Raw genomic sequence first — 22,336 nt, forward strand, 5'->3', positions numbered from 1 at the left:
GTGACTGATTCCATTCCAATTATGAGTAATATTCTGAACAATTTCAAAATAGATTCTGGTCATTAGCAGACCAGTTATGACAGTCTTGCTGTGATGCATTTTGCACTGAACTTGTGATCAAACTAAGCCAGTTTTTTTAATTTACTATCTGCTTTTTGGCACTCAAAAACCCCCTTCACATTCTTTAATTAGTGTGCCTGGATTCCATATCAACCTTTTTTAAAGGACCGCTCTTTACAGAACTGAAATTTCTTTGATCATGGTTTTTTCAAGATTAGGTGGAAGTTGGCTGTCTGAAAAGCGTTAGTGAGTTAAATACATTCCTCCTAATTAAATGCATTCCAATGATACTTTTAATATGCACAATAATAAGCTAACATATGTTTGCAGAAATAAAATTTACTTCAGTATTATAAGCTTAACCTTTCTTATGGTGCATGGAAACATGAAAGAACATCAGTAGAATTCCAGTGTACATAAACAGTGACATAAGTCTGCGAGAGGCTTTCAAATATTCAGATCATCAAAACGTTATACTTTATCAAGGATATTTGGAAATCAGCCACATAAAAAGGTATATTTGTGCTTTTAAAATATAATGAGTTTTATCAAAACTGTGTAAAAAGGATCTTAAAAGCCACCAGTGCTTTTGAGAGGAAAAATGAGAGATAATCCTGTAACTTGCATAAACCATGAAAAAGGCAGCAAACATTTTTTTTTTGTTGTAGTAAATTAATACTTAAGCAACATTTACTGAATTTAAAAGATGGTGTCCTACATGAAGAAAAAGTGGAAATAACACAGAAAAACATCTATCTGAAGCCCATATAAATCAATGAGGGTCCTTCCACTGACTATTTAGTGGAACTTGGATGAGGCCTTAACATGTTAAGAAGAATATTAACTTATAAAGAACCCATCCAGTTCCAGTCTAAGAGATTAATTCAGTGAGAATTACATCAGACCTGTTTTTTATGTGAAGGTCACACTTTGAGGGAATCAGTCTTTAGCTTGAAGAAATGTCTGCAATGATACGGTAGGTGAAATAGCCACCCAGTGCCTGCATGCATCAAAGAGAAACAAAAGAGCAACACTAGAACACAAAACGTTCTCTGAAGATATTTTCTTTGAAGAAATACAATAAAGTTTTGAATCTTTCTATTTTATTCGCTGAGGCTCTCATCTGCAATCATTCAGCATGTACTTTAATGAGGTAGCTGTGCTTAAGTAACAGAGTAGTAATTTTACTGCTCAGGAACTTTGCCTTTTGCCCTAGGTCATTGGGGGCCTACTTGCAAGCATCTGGCTGTTTGACTGATGATAGGCACAGTTATTTTTTGGGAAACTACTTGATAAAAAAGTGAAACAACTAGTGGCATCAAATGGTACCCTTGCTGACTACTTCTGTGCTAGTTTAGGGATCAAATGGGCATGACAGCTTGAACTTGATGATTTATCATTTCACAGTGTTATGCTGATGTCAGTCAGGTCAGTCCATAGGTTTTGTGGGTCAAAACTGTGCTTTTGCTTCCTAACCTTGGTAATGTTATGTTAATGGTTGGACTGGATGATCTTAAAGGTCTTTTCCAACCTAAATGATTCTGTGATTCTATTCTATGATTCTATCTTGCTCTGCTCTGCTGACACGTAACAACTGAAGTCTTGCATCCTATCCAAACACCACTTCCATAAAGAAGGGATTAAATCATTTACCATTAGAACTGACCATTTCTACAGCTGACAGATACACCAGACATGGACTTTCAGGGTAACAGAGTGGTAGTTTAGCTTAGATTTACATTTAAATTTCAAATCTGCCCCCGGAGGCTATAGCAAAAGAATTCAGGAACGGCAGAAATACTCATTAAGATTCTAAACAAAGACTGAAAAGGCAAAATATTCTGCTACAAGATTGAAAGAAATTAATATTTAATATGGACAAAAATGGCCTTAAGAGTGTTTATTCATAATTTAATGCATACTTTGAAAGTGGTGACAAAAGAATTCTCTTGTACATACTAGTTAACATGTTAAGTAAAGGCAAAAGAGTAATCCCAAGCATACCAAACTGAGAATGGCCTCTGTAAGAGCAAAAATTAATCAGTCATAAAAACTGAGGCCTGTGCACATAAGAAAAATCATGGTGTTTGGTGCCATTGCCCTTCTCAAAAAACTTCTAAAACAGTAAAGCTTATCCACAATGATTTAAATTTTAATTTACATGAAAAAAACTTTCAGATTTGTTTTTGCTTAAATTTCCTCTTTATAAAGCAATAAGAATTCCTATGGTAAGTATAGAGGAGTTTTGCCTGCAGTATAAAGAACAAGCAGTTGTTTGTAATAAAAGATGACTACATTTCAAATAAATGTAAGAAAATATTTCTTCTAAATTTGTGATTCACTCTATAGATTTATATTTATTGAAATTCAGAGGTCTTAGTGGATAAGAAAGTGAAAGAGATTTTTGCCAATTAATAAATAGTCTGAAGAAGGTAGGGACAGCAAATTCACACATTCTGGGGTATAAAACAATGCTAAGGAATCAAAAAACCAGTCACTGGCTGGATTAGATAATACATATCTAATGACATTTGTGCCTTCATCTTAAGATCATCCTGGATGATGCAGTGGCCTCAGTTTTCAGCAAATTTGTATGGCCATTACTAATATGAATTCACTTTAATTATCTTCTTAAAACTTCCAGTGTGTCTTCACCAAAAACCAGAATAACGTACCAGTGATCCCAGAACGTAATCTCCATAGTTTGAACAGCAGAGGTTTCTTGTAGGTCCCTTGAAGGATGTTGTCTATCTATTAATGCCTGCAGTGTTAACAAGGCATTGCCCTTTGCAACTCTTTTTCCCTAAAAGCAGAGCAAAGAGAATAAGAATCAGCCTCCTTACAACCCCTCTGGTGTGTTAAAACTTTGACAGCCCTTGAATCCTAATAAAAATTATTAGTTTCACCATCTGGTCAGTGGGATCAGATGCCATGCAAGATTCTCTCAACTCCCATGTAGAAAATTGAATGGGCAGCTACTGAGGAGCAGTTCATGTGTATATAAGCTCAAGGGTACATTATGCTCTTGCCAGACATGAATATTTTATGTTCTTTGTCCATTAGCTGTTATGAATCTGCCTGGCTGCTGCAGAGAACATTACTGCTGCACTGGGGTGAATGTGCATTCCCAAATTCTTGCTCAGCTTTTCATTTGACTGTGTCCCCCTTGCTTCCCTGTAACTATTTGCCCAAATGGGCTTCTGCTTCCAGAAATGTTAAGAATGGCTGCTCACTATGTAACAATCCATTCTTGCAAAGAAACCTGTCCACTAGCAAGTTCTTCTGGACAAAGTCAAGTCCTTATTTCGTATTCAACTAGAAAGGAGTTCACTTTGCTGTCATACAATTTACTAAAAAAGAACAATCTTTTGGCAAGCAAAACTGATTAGACATGTTAAAAAAGGAACAAAATGATTACATACTATGTGTGGATATTATACTACCTGGCATGTTACAATAAATAAGTTAAAACTAGGCATTCCTCTAGCTGAAAGCAAAGGTGCCTGTGTTATACACCTGATGGCTGTGCTGACAATCCGTCAAGGGAAAGACTACAGAAGTAACTCTGTGTGAATTGTTTCAATCAGAAGTTTGATAGATGAGTGGCTTTCTATAACCTATTTTATTCAATTAAGAGGGTCCTTCCAGATCTTACCAGCTATAGAAAGAATTTTATCCTCTTACAGCCTGTTTCTGCTATGCAACTAGAATTCAAAAAAGTATCATCTGCCCTGTCACGGGCTTTGTGAAACCCTTCATACATCAGCAACAGAAAGAGCAGGAGAAAGAGCCCAGAGAGAAAGGCTTGTCAGGAAGAGACAGGTATGTGTGCGACATGGTAGTGCTGTAGAAATTCTGAAGTTGTTATCTTTGAGCACACACAGGTGGGCATGATCTGCCTTGGGGCAAAATGCTGCAGATGTAGCACAGAAGAGCCAAGAACTGGAAATGTGTAAATGTGTTTCAAAGCACTTTAGGGTCCTCTGCCTTGTTAGCCAAATTCATGAATATATACAAATCAGTCTGTAAGTCATAAGTTAACATTCATTCATCTGAAAAGTACCTGTTTAGTAGCCTTGCTCAGTTTAAACTTATGTGTGCTTTAACAACCAAGCTTGTTTCAGTTATTTCCTACCTTTTGAGAGCTTGATTTTGTTAATTTGAAAATAAGATGCATAATAAAAAAAATAAGTGAATGCACAGTTGTGACTCTGTCTACCTAGGTCTTCTTTGGCACACCACTTAAATTTTTGCTCTAGTTTTTGCATCCATAAATTAAAGACATTTATCTTTCAAGCATTGAAACAATTAATAACTCAATTTCCTAAATAAAGGAAAATTGACCAGCCTGTGAATTGCAAGTGTTCCATTATTTTTAGTTCCCTAGTTCACTAACTTTTGAAAAATCATCAAGTTAGCAATTAGTTAGTGCTTGTGTCATAAAGGTTGCCTTTTTTCAGTGATCTATTGGGCATAGATCATATGTATTAGGAACCAGTGAGTATAACCAATCTTTTTTTCTCTACTACTGCCCTTATTTCTGCAGTATGTACGTGTGTCTTTTGACACAAAGCCTGACCTTCTTCTGCATCTGATGACCAAAGAGTGGCAGCTTGAGCTCCCTAAACTTCTCATCTCTGTGCACGGGGGCCTTCAGAATTTTGAGCTTCAGCCAAAACTCAAGCAAGTCTTTGGAAAGGGCCTCATTAAGGCTGCTATGACAACTGGAGCATGGATATTCACTGGAGGAGTAAACACAGGTAACAGCAACATTGAAATGAAAGCACAGTGGCATCTAGGAGATTTCATCACAGAAAAAAATTAGGACTGGTGAGATTAAGAAGACATTCCATGTTTTGTTTTATTAGTGTTGACTGTACTACATGCAAACAAGAAAATGCCAAGTTCATACCAGCCTGGCTGCTACCAGAAAATAAAAGGTTTGCTAAAGCATGAAAAGCACACTGGGGAGCTGAATATAAACCCTCCTGTGAGGCAGTTATATTAGTATATTGCCAGCGAAGACTTTATAAGATCAACAGTAAGTTACAGGGAGGGACTACTAACCAGAAACCAGAGTAGTCAAACTGTTATTGGATAAAAAGGAAAAGAAAAAAAAAGACCTTTCTTTTCTCTTATAAGATGATCTGAAGTATGAAAGGAAAAAAGGTTCTCTTTTGTGGACTTTGTGGAAAACCATATTGTGAATAAGTATCACTTTTTCCTTTGTAGTAGACAGCCTGAACTAATTTTTTTCTATTACCCCTGCAGCAAGTGTAATAACATTGCCATTACTATTCAGAGTTAGGAACATCTGTAACATACCATATGGGTGTCCTGATGACCCAAAATAGCAGCTGGCGCAGCTCTGCTGGGTGACAGTATGTAGATTTTAGGAACAAGCTGCAAAACATAGTTCTCCAGATAAAAAAGGTTGAGCAGTGGCTTCCCAGTTACCCTCCCTGAAGGAGTCAGAAAGGAGGAGAGAGTGAGGGGAAACTCAAAGCGTTCTGCTAGAGATAAATGCAAAGTTTTGAGCTAGGACATGTACTTGTAAATTCTTGTGTGATTCTCATTTGCTGCAGTAACAAAACTATAATTTATTACTTTAGTAATACCACAGAGTGTATCCTCTTACTGTCTATGGAAAACATTGTAATCACACTATCATGCATTAATTTTAGTGCATTGTGGATCAACTCCTACATATTTGAATATGAATGCTTAATAGGAGTCTTGGGCTTTTTAGTTTCCAAAGCACATCAAATTTTTAAAAAAAATCAGTTTTTTTCCCAGCAGCAATGCAAATAGCAAAGAAGATAGCTTCTGGAGTGTTAGATAGATAAATAGACAGACTCACATGTATGTAATATCCCCCACATCTCTGCCGAATAAGTAAGAAAATCAGGTTAAATGTTGACCTGTGTACTGTGGTGATAATAGTTATGCTAGTTGCCTGAAACACTTGTAGTGGTGATAGCAGAGACAGATATAAATTTTAGATTAAAAGCATATTAGAAAACTGTAGCTATTGTATGCTCATGGCAGTGGATTACCACAGAAACTGCAGAAATCAATCTACAGAAATTTTGTAAACAACGACTATGACATTTGCATTTGGCAAATGCATAACTGCTTCATACCATTTTTCAAATCATCGTACTTGCAAATACCAACACAATACCAATGAACCAGGAAAGTCAACATAATTACTGTTGAAAAGGATTTTTTTTCCTGTAATCAAAAATTGTCTAGACAAAACAAGTTCAAGTTGCTGTGTGTTATTTCAGAAACATATAACTCCAGAAGCAGTTCTGTGTTGTCAGTTACCTCTCATTGCTGTTTTTGATTTCTGGAGCAAAGCAGTTGATTGCTCCCAGGCTAGGTTTTCAAACTGTGTAGGTGAAAATTAAGTGCTTTATCTCTATGTGAAATTGTACAGATTGAGAATTTTTGAGTACAGTCAGTTCTGTTGATGATGAATTTTTAAATCAGATTTCTCTTAAGGAAAGGTATAATTGAAAAATCCTTAAATACTGCTGTTGGACTGAGAACCAGTGATGGACAGGGATGGTGCATACCTGGCTATAACCATGGCTGTTAAATACCTTAAATAAGTTCTTCTGAATATTCATGTCATGCCAAAAGTTGGTTATTCTAAATAGCAGAATTTTTTGCCGTCTGGACAGATTTTCTGCTTTGAATCCTTTGGGTTTCTGGATCGGCGTTTAATTCATAGCTGATTGCAGGTATAGGGTCTTGTTTTCCTTTTCCACCACAGGAAGGAAATTAGACTCCAGGACTTAGAAGATTTGTTAGGTTGTGGGGTTTTTTCTTACATGGTTCATTTACAGTGCAGAAAACCTACCACTAAAATCACATCTATTGTGTGGCTGTTGTAATTCCAATCCAGTCATCTTGAAACTGTGGAATCTGAACAAGAAGCAAACACAGAAACTGAGTAGCAAATAACATCCGTAGCAAATCCACAGGTCTTCCGCAGTGCAGCCACATCACAAAAATAGTTACTGATAGTAGGTAAAAAAAACATTTTATGAAAAGAAAGGAGGAATAGCACTTGTCCTCTGCACAGAGATACCACTGAAATACTGACAAAGCTGGCCTAAAGCATGCAAGGAGCGTTATCAGAAAGCACTTGGAAGAGAGCTGGGGAGCAGTCATTTTCTCTGTGCTAATTTCTGTTTTCTCACTGATCCCCAGGGGGGTTTCTAATACTCTACTGGAAGCTATCTCGGGTGACAGAGTTTGTTGGGAGGGAGTGGTAGAATAGCTCACCACAGAGTAGTGTAATGATGTTTTCACATTTCCATCCTTTATTCAGACAGAAGAGAACATGTATGCGACTTACACTTCGGGGGGGGAGGGTGGGGTACTTGTAGGGCGGGTTAATTCCTGTGTTTCTTTCTGCGCTTGGGAAGAATACAAATGCTTGCATGCACATATATTTGTGAACACAAGTGCAGATAAACAAGTTACAGTCAGCCATCAACATATCCATATTTCTAGAGCTGTGTAATTTTTTCTTGCTACTTAATTTAATATTTTTAGATTAGCTAAAATGTACTTATAGTATTACTGTAATAATAATTAATAGGAATGTATTCATAGCTTTACTTAATTGTAAGTATATGCATGTGTGTTCCTTAAAAAAAGAATTCTATACTAAATCCATACCATAATGAACAGAAAAGTACATAATTACAAATTTCTATTTTATGCTGTTTCTTTCCCAGGAGTCATTCGACATGTTGGAGATGCGCTGAAAGATCATGCCTCAAAATCTCGAGGGAAGATCTGCACCATCGGTATAGCTCCCTGGGGGATTGTGGAAAATCAAGAGGATCTGATTGGCAAAGATGTAAGCCCTATATGGACATAGATCACCTCCAATATATATAAATCTTCCAGTTATTTTTCCTTTCTTCTCCATCCCTCACTTAACAATTCCTCATAGAATTAATGTCTGCAGCAAAAAATCAATACACACACAGGTTTTCCATTACGGTTGATAGCAGTTTTGACATGGCAACAATAAAAATTCCTGCAGTGTATATTCTTTAAAAATAAATTATAAAAAATGTCATATGCTATTCTTGAAAATATATTAAAGTTTCATCCTTAGAACACTATGAACCCCGAAAAGTGCCTAAGAAAACACTGATTGCAAAGCTTGAAGTCTGATCTATTGTGAAACAATACTATGATGCATTGGTTAAACTCAGAATTACAGACTGTCTCCCATATAATATATGCTGTGCTATACATTTTTATTACTGCAGTTGTGAAGTCTTATAAATGTATTGGACATGAGATCAGACCTCAAGGAATCATTACTTCAGTCACCTTCTGAAGGGCAGAGTCCATGTTTATTGTACTCTTTCACATCATTCTTCTCTTTTAAATCTATACTGTCACTCAGAAAGATTAACCCCCCAATTAATAGTTTACTTACACTGGTTATATGTTACCTGCAGCTTTTCTGAACCCTTTTTTTTACCTCACCTCTGGTTCATTCCCAAGCAATCTGCCTGAGAAACAGTGTCTAACTTTGAGTGGAGAAGAGTTATAGTCTTCATTCTGCATAATGAATGTTTTTCTTGTCTACATTACTCTAAACCATTCTTCTCTGTATGTTTGTCTGTTAGCAAGTTGGGGAGGGGAAGAAGATTCAATTATCAGTTAGGTCAGAAGGAATTACAAGGAGTATGAAGAAATTGATCCATCTGGAATTCATTGCAATTCACTACTAAAGTATAGCCATTAGGGGGAATTGTATTAGCATGGGGTTTTGTACTCTAATACCACCAGCTTGTATAATAGGGTTACCAGCATATACAAACTTTTTTTGCAGTGCAAAAGATGACTAGCAGAAATAGTTAATCACAAAGATGAAGTGCATGTTGTTAAAGAAGTGTAATGTACACATCAATTTCAAATAAGCAGTCTTTACTGACTATGCAGAGAGTTCTGGAAGCATTGCAAGAAGAAAGAAGGCAAGAAAGGACATCAAATTAGTCATGAATTTTGGGACATTGTTATTCCTCCATTAGTTATATCCACCTGTTGGAAAGCTACCTACTTCTGTTCTCAGCTAGTCACCACCTTTAAAGGGGCTCTGGAGCTGCCCCTCCCACCCCCGCTTTCTGATTTCTTTAAGAGACCTTTTCCTCTAAATATCTTTCTAATTTAACAGGAAAACAAGAAATTGTATGCTAACTTTTTTAAAAAAAAAGCTTTCTGGTAAATCAAAGAAGGTTAATACTTAGTCTGATCATCAGGCAGAAAGTGAAAAAAGTTTAAAAAACAGTAAATAAAACAAATTTGGATAAAGTCTTCCATTAATGCAGACACAATTATATCAGTAGGATTACAATTATAGGGTCATCACTAAGGACAAAAATAGTTCCAAAATGTAACTGTGATAGATAAAATTGAAACTTCTCCTCCAAACCTCCTGGCCCCTAATATTTTCATAAAGTGATTGATCAATGGCATGATGCAATGCTGAAGCACTTCTGGTTTTATCCATCTCTAATGCACATGTAATGGTATTGCTTTATGCTTACCAATATTGAATTTCATCTTCTGTTTTATTGCCTAGTCAGGCTGCTTTATGACGACTTTCTTTAACTCTTCATAGTCCACTGAAATATCTGTAAGCTTTTCACACTCTATTAACCCAAATACAACTGTGTTGAACAGAACATGACCCAGCTTGAGGTAGGCCACTTATGACATTAAATCTTCTTAGTAACACTCTGTTTGCAAAAATTAACTTTTCCTTCTTACTAATTTCCCTCCCTTCTCCTCAGCTTTCCCCCCTGTTACCCAATGTGTGAAGTTTCTTCAGAAGCATTTCATGAGGAAGCTTTTTGAAAGTTTTTGAAAATCAAAGTGTACTATATTGACTGGCTCATTAGAGGTGAATGCTGTGAAGTGAACCAAGAATGGGAAATATAAATAGTACCATAAGCATGTAAAATGAATCATCATTAAGCAAGAAACAAAGGCCACAAAGGATTATGTGTGGGGGAGGGGGAAAAGTCAACCAATAGTAAAAGGCCTGTCAAACTCCAGCATCAATGCAGCTTTATGCCTATATGCACTATGTCTAGTTAAATTATGATCAGAACTGAAGAGCTGTCAGAACATACTCTTCCAGCATCAGATGGATACAGAAAATTATCTTAGTCATGGGATTGCAGGGGGGAGGGAGTGGGGGCAGTTACTGCCATTGCACATGCCCCAGTGTATGTTGCCTCCCTGTGGCAAGTCTGGCATGCTCAGTAGGGCTGTGCATCCACTCATGCTCTAGCCCTTGCCTGGTCTGTATGGATCTTGAGGAGTTTTATTACATTTACCAGTCCAAATCAGTCAGCTCTTGGGAATCCCAAGGGCTTTTCTCAGAGTAATAAAGAGAACGGGCCAAGTTAAGCAAACTACTATTGTTGTTTGTTATTTGTTATGTTGTGATGGTTAAAGATCTCTAAAGAGACCTGTCTTACTCCAGTAAAAGCAATATAGCAGAAAATACTGCCCCTCTTAACACACTTAGATTCTAATTTAAAAATAAACTATGCAAGGGAAAGCTAGTTAGTTGCCATATTTCCAATCTTCTGATAGAAGAACAGAGAAAGTAAGATAGCTTGCTCAATCTTGTAGAAAACTTGGATTGTAAACAAGTTTCTCCCTACATACAGAGCTGTCCTTCCTTTTGAAAGAGTGCACTTTTTGAGTCTTGACAGCATATATGTCTTTCCTTTCAGAGTCTCTTCAGTCCTCATTTGGGTTTAATTCCTAGTCACCTCAGTAGGAACAGCACCTGGATTACAAAGAGAACACTGATTTTAGTACTTTCCTTTTGCTGAATGAAATCATTCAAAGAAGTTTCATTTTTAGTCCAAAGAAGCTAGTATTTGAGACTTAAATCAAAATATGCTTTTATTGTGCGACTCAGTGAAAAGGATGTTTCCATCATACTGTGATATGTCATTGATCAGTCAAGATGCTGTAGCGTATAGCCTACTAACTTAAATAGAATGCATTTTTTTAGTAATTAAAGTTTTGAGGAAAAAAAACCCTTTCTACATTACTACAAAACCCATGACACCCACTCTTCCATGCCTGCTATAAAAATCCTTCCATATGTAGATCCAACAGTTTGACATAAGGAGAAATTCCTAAATTGCCTCCAAATTTCTTGGGTTTTGTTTGTCTCCCTTAGAGTACTGTTATAGCCATGGTTTATAGTGTGTTTCTCTCCCTGTATTACTTCATTGATCTTTTGGTTATTTTCACTAAATAGAATATGGCACAAATGAAGCTCAGCAGAAATACTGGAAAAAGTCAAATAATTATTATTTTTAACAAAGGCTTTAGCCAGTGACAAGGAAGCAATAGCGGTCAGCTTTTATCATTTTGTGCAGCAGAATGCACAACACAATATATAAGCTTACTTTGTAGACTTGTGTATAAACAGATAAAAGTGCTACACAAAAGCAAAAAGTGTTATCAGAAAGGAAACTACTTACTCAGAGCAAATGTATATCTATGTAATAAATATATATTTATTATACAAATATATGTTATGTATAGCATATATTTTATATACTATAATATAGAATATAATATCTATTATATTATATATGTCATATATGTTATTTTTTTATATATATATGTATATATCAACCCCTTTCATGCACTCTGTGTTCCAGAATAAATTTTAATTTTTACTTCCTAGAACTCAAATGTTGGAAGCACAATCATTGACGGTGGTAGATGTTCTTTATGAACTCCACTAAGAACAGATGCTTGTTCTTTTATACTGCTCAGAATATTCAGGAAAAAAAATTTATAAAACTCAACCAATGAGTATACTGCTGCTTGAAACCTACTCACCTATACAGTTGAAATCGTAAAAATAAGGTGCAAATATTGTCCCTTTTTATATAAAAATCTAAATTTATATTGGACTAAAAATATGTTGAATCCAAACATCCTTAGATATTTCTTTTGTTAAAAAATAAAGCCTGGCTTTCTCAGTCTGTTTCTAGGCAATGCTTCTGATTTATTAAAGACTGCAGTTTCAAATTAACCAGTTTTTATGTTAGTGCGGTTGTTGAATTTTATAACTGGAGGTGAGAACATGTCATCAGCAAAGTTTTCTCTGGGATGCTCAAACGGTACTCACAGCAGAACTCTGTGTTCAAGACTCTGCAGTCTTGCTCTACTTGCTCAGTTATATCTTCAGCTTTTTTCAGTATTTATTTGGATGGTGGAATACGGAGGAAATTTGGAAGCTGGAAGGTTGTATGCACTTCAGAGGGCAAGGTCACAACAGAGAGGTTAGAAGTCAGCCTGTCATGGAGCAGGTGCTAGCATGAACCTCTCAAAATCCCTGGACATTAACAGACTAGACAACTTCTTCAGGGAAGGTGGGGACCTTCCATGTTGTAGGGGGTCACAAGGAAATGATTAATAGTTAACAACTCGATTACATCGTAACTCCATGCTGTTTCAGAAAGATGAGTATTATGCTGGAGTTTAGTAACAGGGCTGATATACAACCTTGGGAATCATTAATTTTTATGGCACTGGGCACAGGTGAAGCCAATGTCTTGTTATAAGACAAGTCAAGGAAATAAGAGCAGGAGGTGCAGAAAACATAACCAATGAGGAAAGCTTAAAGAACTGGAATTGTTTACCATATATTACAGCTGAGCTAACTGAGAAAGGCTTATTTTCATCAACACACCAAGTCCTGCCCAATCCCTTCTCCCTGATCCCATCAGTAAATGCTTCATTGTAAAGGATTTCACTCTGCTAGTACCAAGTCCCCTTCATACCACCTACCTCCCTGAGATTACCAAATGTTATCCAAACCGGAAAAAATGTGCATTCAAGAGTTAGCATCGCCTTAGAATTAGTGTCTCCTTACCATTCATGTATATGAAAATAAATCATATAGCTGTCAAGCTTGATAGGTGTGTAGCCAGAACTCACTGCTTTAAACCGTGGTCCTTACAACACATTCCGGTGAGTCTTGTCAGAAAGACCAGTGTTCATATTACCTGCTCTGTGTGTGTGTACCAGACAAGAAGGACATCAGACTGCCAAGATGGGCTGGCTACATGTTTCCTTCTGGTTCTTTCATAGTAATCTGAATAACAACGTTAACTTGTAGCATGAGACTGCTTCCTTCTGTCTCGCATGCTTCTGTGTTTTTACAGTGTCAGAAAGATTATGTTTTGCTTTAATTGTTTTCTGCAGGTTTCAGAATAGCGATAAAAGTTACAAATCTCAGGCAACTAATTAGTAAGTGTATACTACTTTATCGTCGTTGGATTTGTTGTTACCAGTTTTTACTTGGTTTTGGTAGATATTTTGCAATTATCGTTCCAGAAGAATGTTATTCTTTGAGCATAATTTGAATTGCTAGGGAAAAAAAAAAAGATTACAAATAGTCATAAATAGCTCACAAGTTTGTTTCAATATAACCTTTATCCAGTGTCAGAGTATCAGAGCTCCCTTGCAGGCCAGGTTAGGAAATAATTACTCTAAGGAAAGGTGTAAGAAAAAGAGATTCAGCTTTCATTGCAGACTACAAGGTGGGAAGCATGCCTGGAGCAAAGCTGGGAACTGGCATATGTGTAGCATATACGGAGAATTCAGACCATGAGGCTTCCAGGATCCTCTAAATTAAACTGGGAACTACTGTATTCCCTGGTGTACCCCAGAACAGTGAGGCTGCAGAGAAGGCTTAATTTGAACAACAGCTGCTACTTCTTGAGAAGCAAAGCAGGCATGTCTTTCTTTTTCTGCCACTACTCTGAACACACTAAGTTTGTTGTAAATCTTTGCCTTCACCTGCTCAGATTCATGCATTGGATCACATGACACATGCATGCTCATTGTCCATGGTGAGTTACCGTCAGCGATTTTTCAAGTGCTGTCCCTCTGTTGAGTGTCATGTGCCCATGGGGAGTGTAAACAGAGTATAACAGTGCTTTTAATTCAAGCTTGCTCCACCTCAGGGTGCAAAGCAACTGCTGGGGTTAGCCCAGCTCCTCACCTATTGACAGAATACCCTCAGCCCGTGTAGTATGTGTACTGCTTCACAGCACGGCTGCTGTCACATTCATTAACCTATATTTAGAGGGGTTGTCTTGAGCATAAATGCTTCCTTTCAACTCTGCAGAAGAAGATGCCAGGGGACATTATTCCCTCTTCTCAATGCAGAAAGAGGATAAGACATTCAAGTCAAAGTTTTCCCAGCCTTTTAACTTGCCTGTAAAATGTAAGGGATTGAAAAGAACAAAGGAATGGGGACTGCAAGAGTGAGAAATTGAAAATCTGCTGAGCATTGTGGAAAAGCAATTCACCTCAAGGAAATAGCCTCAAAGCATAGGATTTTCTTGCCTTCCTGAAGATTTTGCTTATCCTTTAATCAGGAAAAGAGTCTGCCACTGTGGTTTGCAAAATTTATTATTAAAAAAGAAGTATTTCAGCTGTTGAACTGTGCATGCTGTGAACAGTTCAATTGAAAATAATTGTATTCTTATTTTCACATCTATAAAATTTATTAATAATAAGATTCATCTTGTAGCTAAACAGCAGCCACGGAACCAGAGCGGAGCCTTCTAATCTGCCCTGCAGCAGCATTACTAAGTCAATATGTGGAGCCTTTGGTGCTGCAGCTCATTAGAACTGCAGATCAAGCTGTCACCATTAAAAACTTTTGAGCTGTGGCTCTCAGGGGCACACCACAAGCTGTCAGTAGAAATGCATGCACAGCAGCTTATAATCGTACAGTGAACAGGCAACTCAAGTCATTCCTCTTCTATCAGATCTTGCTGGCCTTTGCCCTCTATGTATTGAGCGATGGGGCAGGTAGCAGTTTCAAAAAAATGTAGCTGTTTTAGTTTGATTTTATTTGATTCTTAGATGTGTGAGAAGGAACCTTCTTTTTCTTTCTGACTGTGACATTGGACACATGGTTTCTGTGTCTGCAGAAACTAGTTAAGGAACATGTTCCAGCAGTGTATTGATGTTTGTTAAGCTATATGTGGCTGTAGAATAAATGTTTTGTGAATGGGGTGCCAAAAGAAATGGTATAGAAGAAATTTGAGCCATAGCTATCACCTGTTCTCACAGTGGAGTGTACTACATTGCTGTCGGCCAGCTGCCCTCTTGGTCTTCTCAGACCTATTTCCTCCCTTTTGCAGGATGACTAGCTTACAGATTACCCTCTGTGTGACAGTTTATAACACCAAAAAAAGTCTGTGGGTTTCCCCTTGCCATCCAAGGGTTGACCAAAGTGCTGCAAGCATTGGCAAGTGAAAATAATAGAGATAGATATCTCTGGCCAAAGAATTACTAACACATATTATTTATAAAGAATTACTTCTCAGTTGGAGAGCTCTTCAGACTAAGGAAAAGGGAGAGAAGCTTGGGAAGAAATTAATAAGTTAATCTATTTCTGTCTGCAAGCATTTTGTCAAAACATGACTGTATACTTTTGTGCATTAAAAAGCACAAGTTTTTGTTAGATTTGCAAAATGAACAATACCAGCCCTGTGAAGAAATTTCCTTGCAGATGAAGTATAGCCCAGCTGAGTTTTGTAACAAGTCACTTCAGCATTTCCTCAGCTAGGATATTTTTTTTACAAATTGTCAGGAGTTCTGTCTTTCCAAAAAGACAAGACATACATAAACAATATTTCTAGCAAAAGTCTTTGAATGATCAGCCAGGATCCCTCGACACAACACCAATTCTTTTGCCACATCACTGCAGTCTTACTTATGTCACTGGAGACCCACCAAAGTAGCTGACAGCCAAATGTGACCCAGTGCTATTATTTGGTCTGTCTGGAGACTATGAATGGGAAAGTCTGCATCAATTTCACTGTTTGTCTGAGTTTCTCCTGATGAAAACAAATCAAAGGAAGTGTAGCAAACTTGAATGGAAACTTTCTAAAGCTTTTCTGAGAGCAAGCAACTGCCTTTGTACTATGCTAAGAATGGGCCAATATTTTTTTCCAGGGAAATTTAAAATGTGGTGTAATATCATGTGTACACCTCTCCAAGGGTGGAACTCACTTGTACTGGTGTGTCTGCAGAGGACCACTTGTGCTGGTGGCTCTGAATGAGCTAAAACAGGGGGCATGGTGCTCGGTGGGGTCTGTGGGAAGAATCAAAGATTTCAATCAGATGAGGTGAGGATTTATGGCAACGCTATGGAAAGACAGCAGCAGGCAGGGTGTACAGTGTGTGTGTGTAGTCACACAGACCTTTGGAGGTCTGACCATTAGCTGGAGTTAACATCAAAACTGTGGCCATTGATGCTGTTGAAACAGCTTACCATGGAAAACCCTTTATGCAGTGTCTGCATCTAAAAGTTCAGTGTTTACAAGAGGTGGCCACACTGGTTCAGGTGCTAAGGTTATTTTCTACTTTATACATAGAAGACAGCAGTGCTCAAGTGTAATACAGAAGACAGCAGTGCTTAAGTGTAATACTTCAAACAATTTTATTTTGTCTTTTTCTTTTGTATCATCCTGTCAGTTCATACCCTATAGTTGATTTAGTTCAGAGGGTCTTTTCTGTCTAGTACTTTTTTTTTTTCTCTGTCTCTAAAATGCAGGTGGTCCGACCATACCAGACGATGTCCAATCCCATGAGTAAGTTGACAGTGCTCAACAGTATGCATTCTCATTTTATTTTGGCTGACAATGGCACTACTGGTAAATATGGAGCAGAGGTGAAACTTCGTAGACAGCTGGAAAAGCACATTTCACTTCAGAAGATAAATACAAGTGAGTAACATTATGCTTGTGTTGTTTTGTAATTGCGATTATGTCAAAGACACTGTGAGTTTAAACAGGCAATAAAGTCCGCATATTCTGGGGAGTAGTTCTACCATCTAAAATGGTGAGCATGAGCTAATAAAAGCAAATAATGGTGAACAAAGATAATAAAATTTTATTTTAGAGTCTTGTGGGTAAGAGTACAGCACAAATAGCTGAATTTATTTCTGATAAGTTTCAAACCATATTTGTCAAGGCTCTTCAGTTTCAATGTCTTTGGTACCTCCATCTCCTTAAAATTGTATGCAGTTCTGGTCCCCTTCATTTGGTAAAGAATACAGTGGAATTAGTAAAGGTAGAGAAAAGAGTGACAAAAAGTAAGGGAGAGCTTTTTATGATAAAAGCTTTGCAGGTTGGAAGAGAGATGACTGAGGTGTATAGAGGTATATAAAATCCTGCATAGTTGCAGGAGAAATGACTGGACAAGTCAAGCATTCCCACAGCCATTGATATTTAGAGGCAGAGAGAGTATTCCATGTGGAAGCGTTACTATATGTTTGCATGGTCCTTTCACCTGATCTTTTACAATCATGATGGTATATTCCACATCATGATCAGACTGAAGCCTCAGTTTCTCTCTCAAAGTTATAATTTCTTTTTCTTAAATAATCATATACCACTTTCCTACATAAAATGAAAAGTAAATAGTCACCTAAGTAAGCACTTCTGCTTGGATAAAAGATGGTATCTCAATATTAGTATTATTATTTCTGTAGTGCACAGATGCTTAATTTCGATGGGGAGTTAATTTCTTTCTAGATATTTTGGATTTTTTTTTTCTTCTGTTTACAATCATTTAGTTTTTAGAAACTTGGTGCTATCAAAAGGAAAAAGGATTAGCTCTAGAAATTGAACCTAGGCCTTACCTGGGGAAGAAATCTTCCTTTGGATGTTAGCCAGGCAGGAATTTTTTTACTCTCACAAACAAACCTCAGTGTTGTACCTGCATAAGCTACCTTTAGGAATGAAAAGAGAACTCATTTTTCCGAAGTGATCATATGCATAGCCTTTCTGCTGATAACTCTCTGTAAACATGCAATTTTGAGGCCAGGAATGGTGACAGGTTTTGTTGATACAGGCACTTGAAACTGAGGAGAGACTAGGAAACACATTTAGATTCTTGGACATCAGCTGATAATGAGCTATAGGCAAGCGCAATGGGGAGAACATAAACTAGCATGTTGGTTGTGCTTGATAAAGCTTTCTGTATGATCTGTATAGTCTGTGCTTAAATTACAGCAGTATGCCACTTATACCTTTCAACACCACTGCATGAACTACACACACCACAGGCTTATTGTTTTTATGGTATCAGAGTATATACTTCTTTTTCTCAGAGAGCAGTCTGTAGGTATGCACAAATATCTGTGCATCCTAAGCGGTGTGTGCATGCCTGTGTGTTTCCTTAGCAGACGGAGACAGTATGATCTAATCCTAGGTTGACCAGCAACAAAAATTCACATTTGAAAATGGCATATTTGATGTAAGCAAACTGTACAAAACTATCCCATAAATAATAATTATTTTCAGGATATTTATAAGAAAAATGTGAGCTTTTGCAGTTTACAGCACAACATTGTGTTGGGGAAATCTTTATGTTAAAAAATAAATCTCTATAGAGAGGTTTAACTTCAGGTTTAGACGAGAGGTTTATCTGTTGAAAAGTGACTGATGGATAAACCTCCAAACCTTGGTGTTTCAAGTCAAATGCTTGTCTGACCTCTTCAAACACCTACAAAAAAAAGGAAGTGTTTCTCTTCTCTGGTTTCTCTCTGTAGTCCTCCTTCCCGCCACCCAGGAGTATGTATTTTCCTTTCTCTTCCCTTTTTTCTGTGACAGAGAAATCATTTAACCTCTCCTTCCCAAATCTCTCTGTCTTATACACACAAAAACACTTGGGTCTCACAACACTTCTTCAACATATTAATGTGAAAGAACTTTTCAGAAGGAAGGCTGCTGGTAAGATTTTTACATCTTGGTCCAGTGACATCCAGAATGTTTCTGCCACATTTTGTTTTCCTTTGTTTTAAAAGAAGGTGACTAAGTCCTGCCCAGCCTCTAGTTAATAGAAAGGTGACCATATGGATGAGAGAAGGACCACCTGCCCTGTTGGGTCAGCCAAACAGATGGCCACTTCCCGATGCCTTTCCTTACCCTCATTCCTAGCAGAGCAATGGAGATCCTCAGCCCTGTGCATGCAGGGGCGCTGCTGCAAGGGGATCTTCATCAAACAGGAGTGTGTGCAGCCAGGCATGTGTCTCCTTACTTACAATTTTCCAGCAGTAAGCATGTGGAGTGGGGAAAAACACTGACAGCATCAGCCTTTTGTTTGCTGGGGAGTCAAGAAAGGTACAATTTTTTGTTAATCACCAAACAAAAGAGCAGAGGGCTAGAAAACAGAACAGGTTTAGGAACTAATAAGCAGCTGGTAACTCCTTCTTTCACAGCCTGTCCCTGAACAATAGTGCTGAAAGCAGATTTTGTTCTTATTTTTAAGCCTGCCTGACTCTTACGTGATAGGCTTGTCATTTCTTCTTATTTATTTTCCTTTGCTTCAACTGTATCTTTCTCCAGTGCAGTGTTAGCTCTCTTGGATGTTTGGGATCACATAGTATTCACAAAGGGAAACTTCAAGCTTGTGCTCACCTATTAAAGGCACAGAAAACAGTACTCCCTTCAAATAGGTTAGGACAGTGGTAGACTCTTTTATAAAATTTAAGATTAAATCAGGTCATTAAGCATGCCAGATAATTCTGAAAGACTCACTGTTTCTGTTCCTAATATGTCATCACTCTCGGTCATTCAGCAGTATCTAATTTCCTGAATGAGTATACTATTAGATAATAACAATAAAAAGCTTGCCTTATGCCCCCTATGAATGCTAGAGAAAAGATTACATTGAATACTCTGTTTCCACTCTACCTTTTTAGCTTTTACCCCTTCCATAGCTCTTATTTTGTCCACAGCAAATATTCAGGAATTAAAAAATGCTTCTCAGGCAAACAGAGGGTACACTTGTATTTGTGGGTCAGTCTGAGTCTGCGGGTTCAGGACAGAGTCACTCAGTTGTGCATTTAGCTAGAGGTCAATTTGATGCTTCAATGCCCAGGGCAAGTCTTTCTTATTTACACAAGTGAAGACTATTTTAGCATAGTCCAGCAACCATATCTTGCAGTGAGCCACAGGTTGTCTCAAACTCATGAAGTTTCAAAGGTGCATCATTTTGTAGTAAGAAATGTTGAAATTAAGATGAACTTTTCTAAAACTGTTTCGAGATCAAAAAGAAATATAAGATGATCTGATCAGGAATGTTTCTGGTTTCCAATTCACACAAACATTTGAGTCCTGGACGTTTTGCAGGAATTGGAAGGCAGGGAGATCACCTTAAGATATGTTCTGGAAGGAAGGAAAAATATCTTTGTGACCATCTCTGCCATATGGTTTATTTGTACAACAATATATGGGTAATTTGACAGCTCATGTAGAAATTTTTACATTGAAATGTGGAGTTAAAACAATTTTAGTTCATCCTATTCCAAAAATATTGCATTAATGAGCAGAAAGTTTTCATGACAAATGTACAGGAATTTTAAATACAATAAAATGTCCCAGCTCAAAAGGTGGGATTTTTCAGATACAGTAAGTGGACTGCAGGTGTGTTTCCAGCTATGATGCTATGCTTATACTGTTTCTTGGCATGCAGGGATGTACAGCATGTCAGGCTGATGTAATTCACTGCTGCCAGTTTACTGATTTCTGATTCACTGCTTCTGGAAGTGCTCATAATACTAAACTCTGTCTCACTGCCTTGAACACAAGAGGGTTCACAGCCTTTTGTAGGTTTCATATGGGCTGAAACAGACCTCTGAAGGTCCCCCAGTCTGAGTCTCTTCTCAAAGTGGACCATTGTCAATGCTAGATAAGCTTGTCCATAGCTTTGTTTAGCCAAGTCTGAAAATCTCCAATAATGTATATTCAACCATCTATATGGGCCCTAGCAAAATGTTTGGAAACTTTCCCCACCCTACCATCAGCGTCTGATCTGAAGCCCCCAAAGCACTATTTTTGGCATTTTCCCTTCACAGGGCCTGGCTCTAGCAAGAAGAGTATGGATCTAACACCTTTTTAACAGCCCTGCAGATAATTATAGGCAGGTATTAGATTACTCCTCTTAGATTTCTTTTCAAAAGTTAAACAGCCCTGCTGTCACAAACTCTCCTCTCCAGACATATGCTCTAGGCCACTATATACCTTAGCAACTTTTCTCTGGATGTTCGCCAGTTTCTCCTCATCCTTCTTGAAGTGGACAGCCCAAACCTGAATCCAGCGCTTCAGTTGCAGCCCCACTAGTGATGAACAGAGTGGGGGTGGGGTAAAAACTCACACTTGACACACTTCTCTAATGTAGCATAAGTGCATGATTTGTCTTATGTGTGCTGAGCATGCTGTTGGATCCATTCAGATTGGCATCCTTTGTAACCCCATGGTTAGAGGTTAATGAAATAAGGATCTAGTTATCTGATCAGAACAAAAGCTACAAGTTTTACTCTGAACAGTCGAGTAATTTACCTTGTTGGAATTCTTTTCCAAGAATGAACATAGAAAAATTGCAATTTATGCAGGATTTTTCAAGTTTGGACTTCATTTTCCCCAAAATCACACAGATCCTTATTGTCTTTGAGCCCTGAAATAACTTTCAGATTAAAAATAATTTGGTCTGATTGACTATCTTTATAAGGATAAAATCATTAGGCATTCATCCTCAAGAGATAGTCTGCCATGATATTTTAGACCTAATGTTTAATTATTATTCTTCTAAAATTCTTGTGCATCCCCCAAGCTCCTCTCATCTACAGTATTCCCTGATTAAAGTCATTCTAAAGTCTTATGTTTCAACATTCAATTTTATTCAGAAGGAATAGGGATCAATGTATCCTCTTAAATGCTGAGAATTGCTTTTAATTTCTAGAATCCCATAGACAATACGTTTTGTCCTTCCCCTGACGCCTGGGAAGTCTTCTGCACATTGTAGATTTTTCATCCCTTTTGCAGCTGCTTTTTCCCAAATATTGTATTCTTACACCTTCTTTCCAATGGGTCACAATGGTGCAAAGAATAGTTTCAAAAGAAACTGTTTGAAATGAAAGAGGTAGAACAATTTTCACCAGAAAACTGGTATTGGCATTGGATTACAAATCAAAGAACATCTTATGATCCCACAAGATGTGAAAGGGCAGCTAGTCCTCTTTTTCCTGTCTTGGGAAAAAAGTAGTGGCCAGTACAGAAAGAGAACTTAATGTATCACAAAACAGGTGATGTAATCTATAAACAGAGAAAGGAAAGAAACGAAGCATCTAATTACTGGAGATGACCTATTGCAAATTCACCAA

At 37.5% G+C, this 22,336-nt stretch overlaps 1 protein-coding gene across 1 annotated transcript in view; it reads left to right on the plus strand.

Annotated features, from left to right (window-relative positions):
• The window catches only part of TRPM3 (transient receptor potential cation channel subfamily M member 3), a 293,999-nt gene that overhangs the window by 149,753 nt on the left and 121,910 nt on the right, over nt 1-22,336 (plus strand). The window contains exons 4-6 of the mRNA XM_075726277.1: nt 4,607-4,820; nt 7,815-7,939; nt 16,724-16,895. Coding sequence (XP_075582392.1) covers nt 4,607-4,820; nt 7,815-7,939; nt 16,724-16,895 — 511 coding nt within the window. The remainder of the gene's footprint in view (nt 1-4,606; nt 4,821-7,814; nt 7,940-16,723; nt 16,896-22,336) is intronic.

Source organism: Pelecanus crispus, chromosome Z (genome assembly GCF_030463565.1).
Source record: "Pelecanus crispus isolate bPelCri1 chromosome Z, bPelCri1.pri, whole genome shotgun sequence".
In the NCBI taxonomy this organism is placed as follows: Eukaryota; Metazoa; Chordata; class Aves; order Pelecaniformes; family Pelecanidae; genus Pelecanus; species Pelecanus crispus.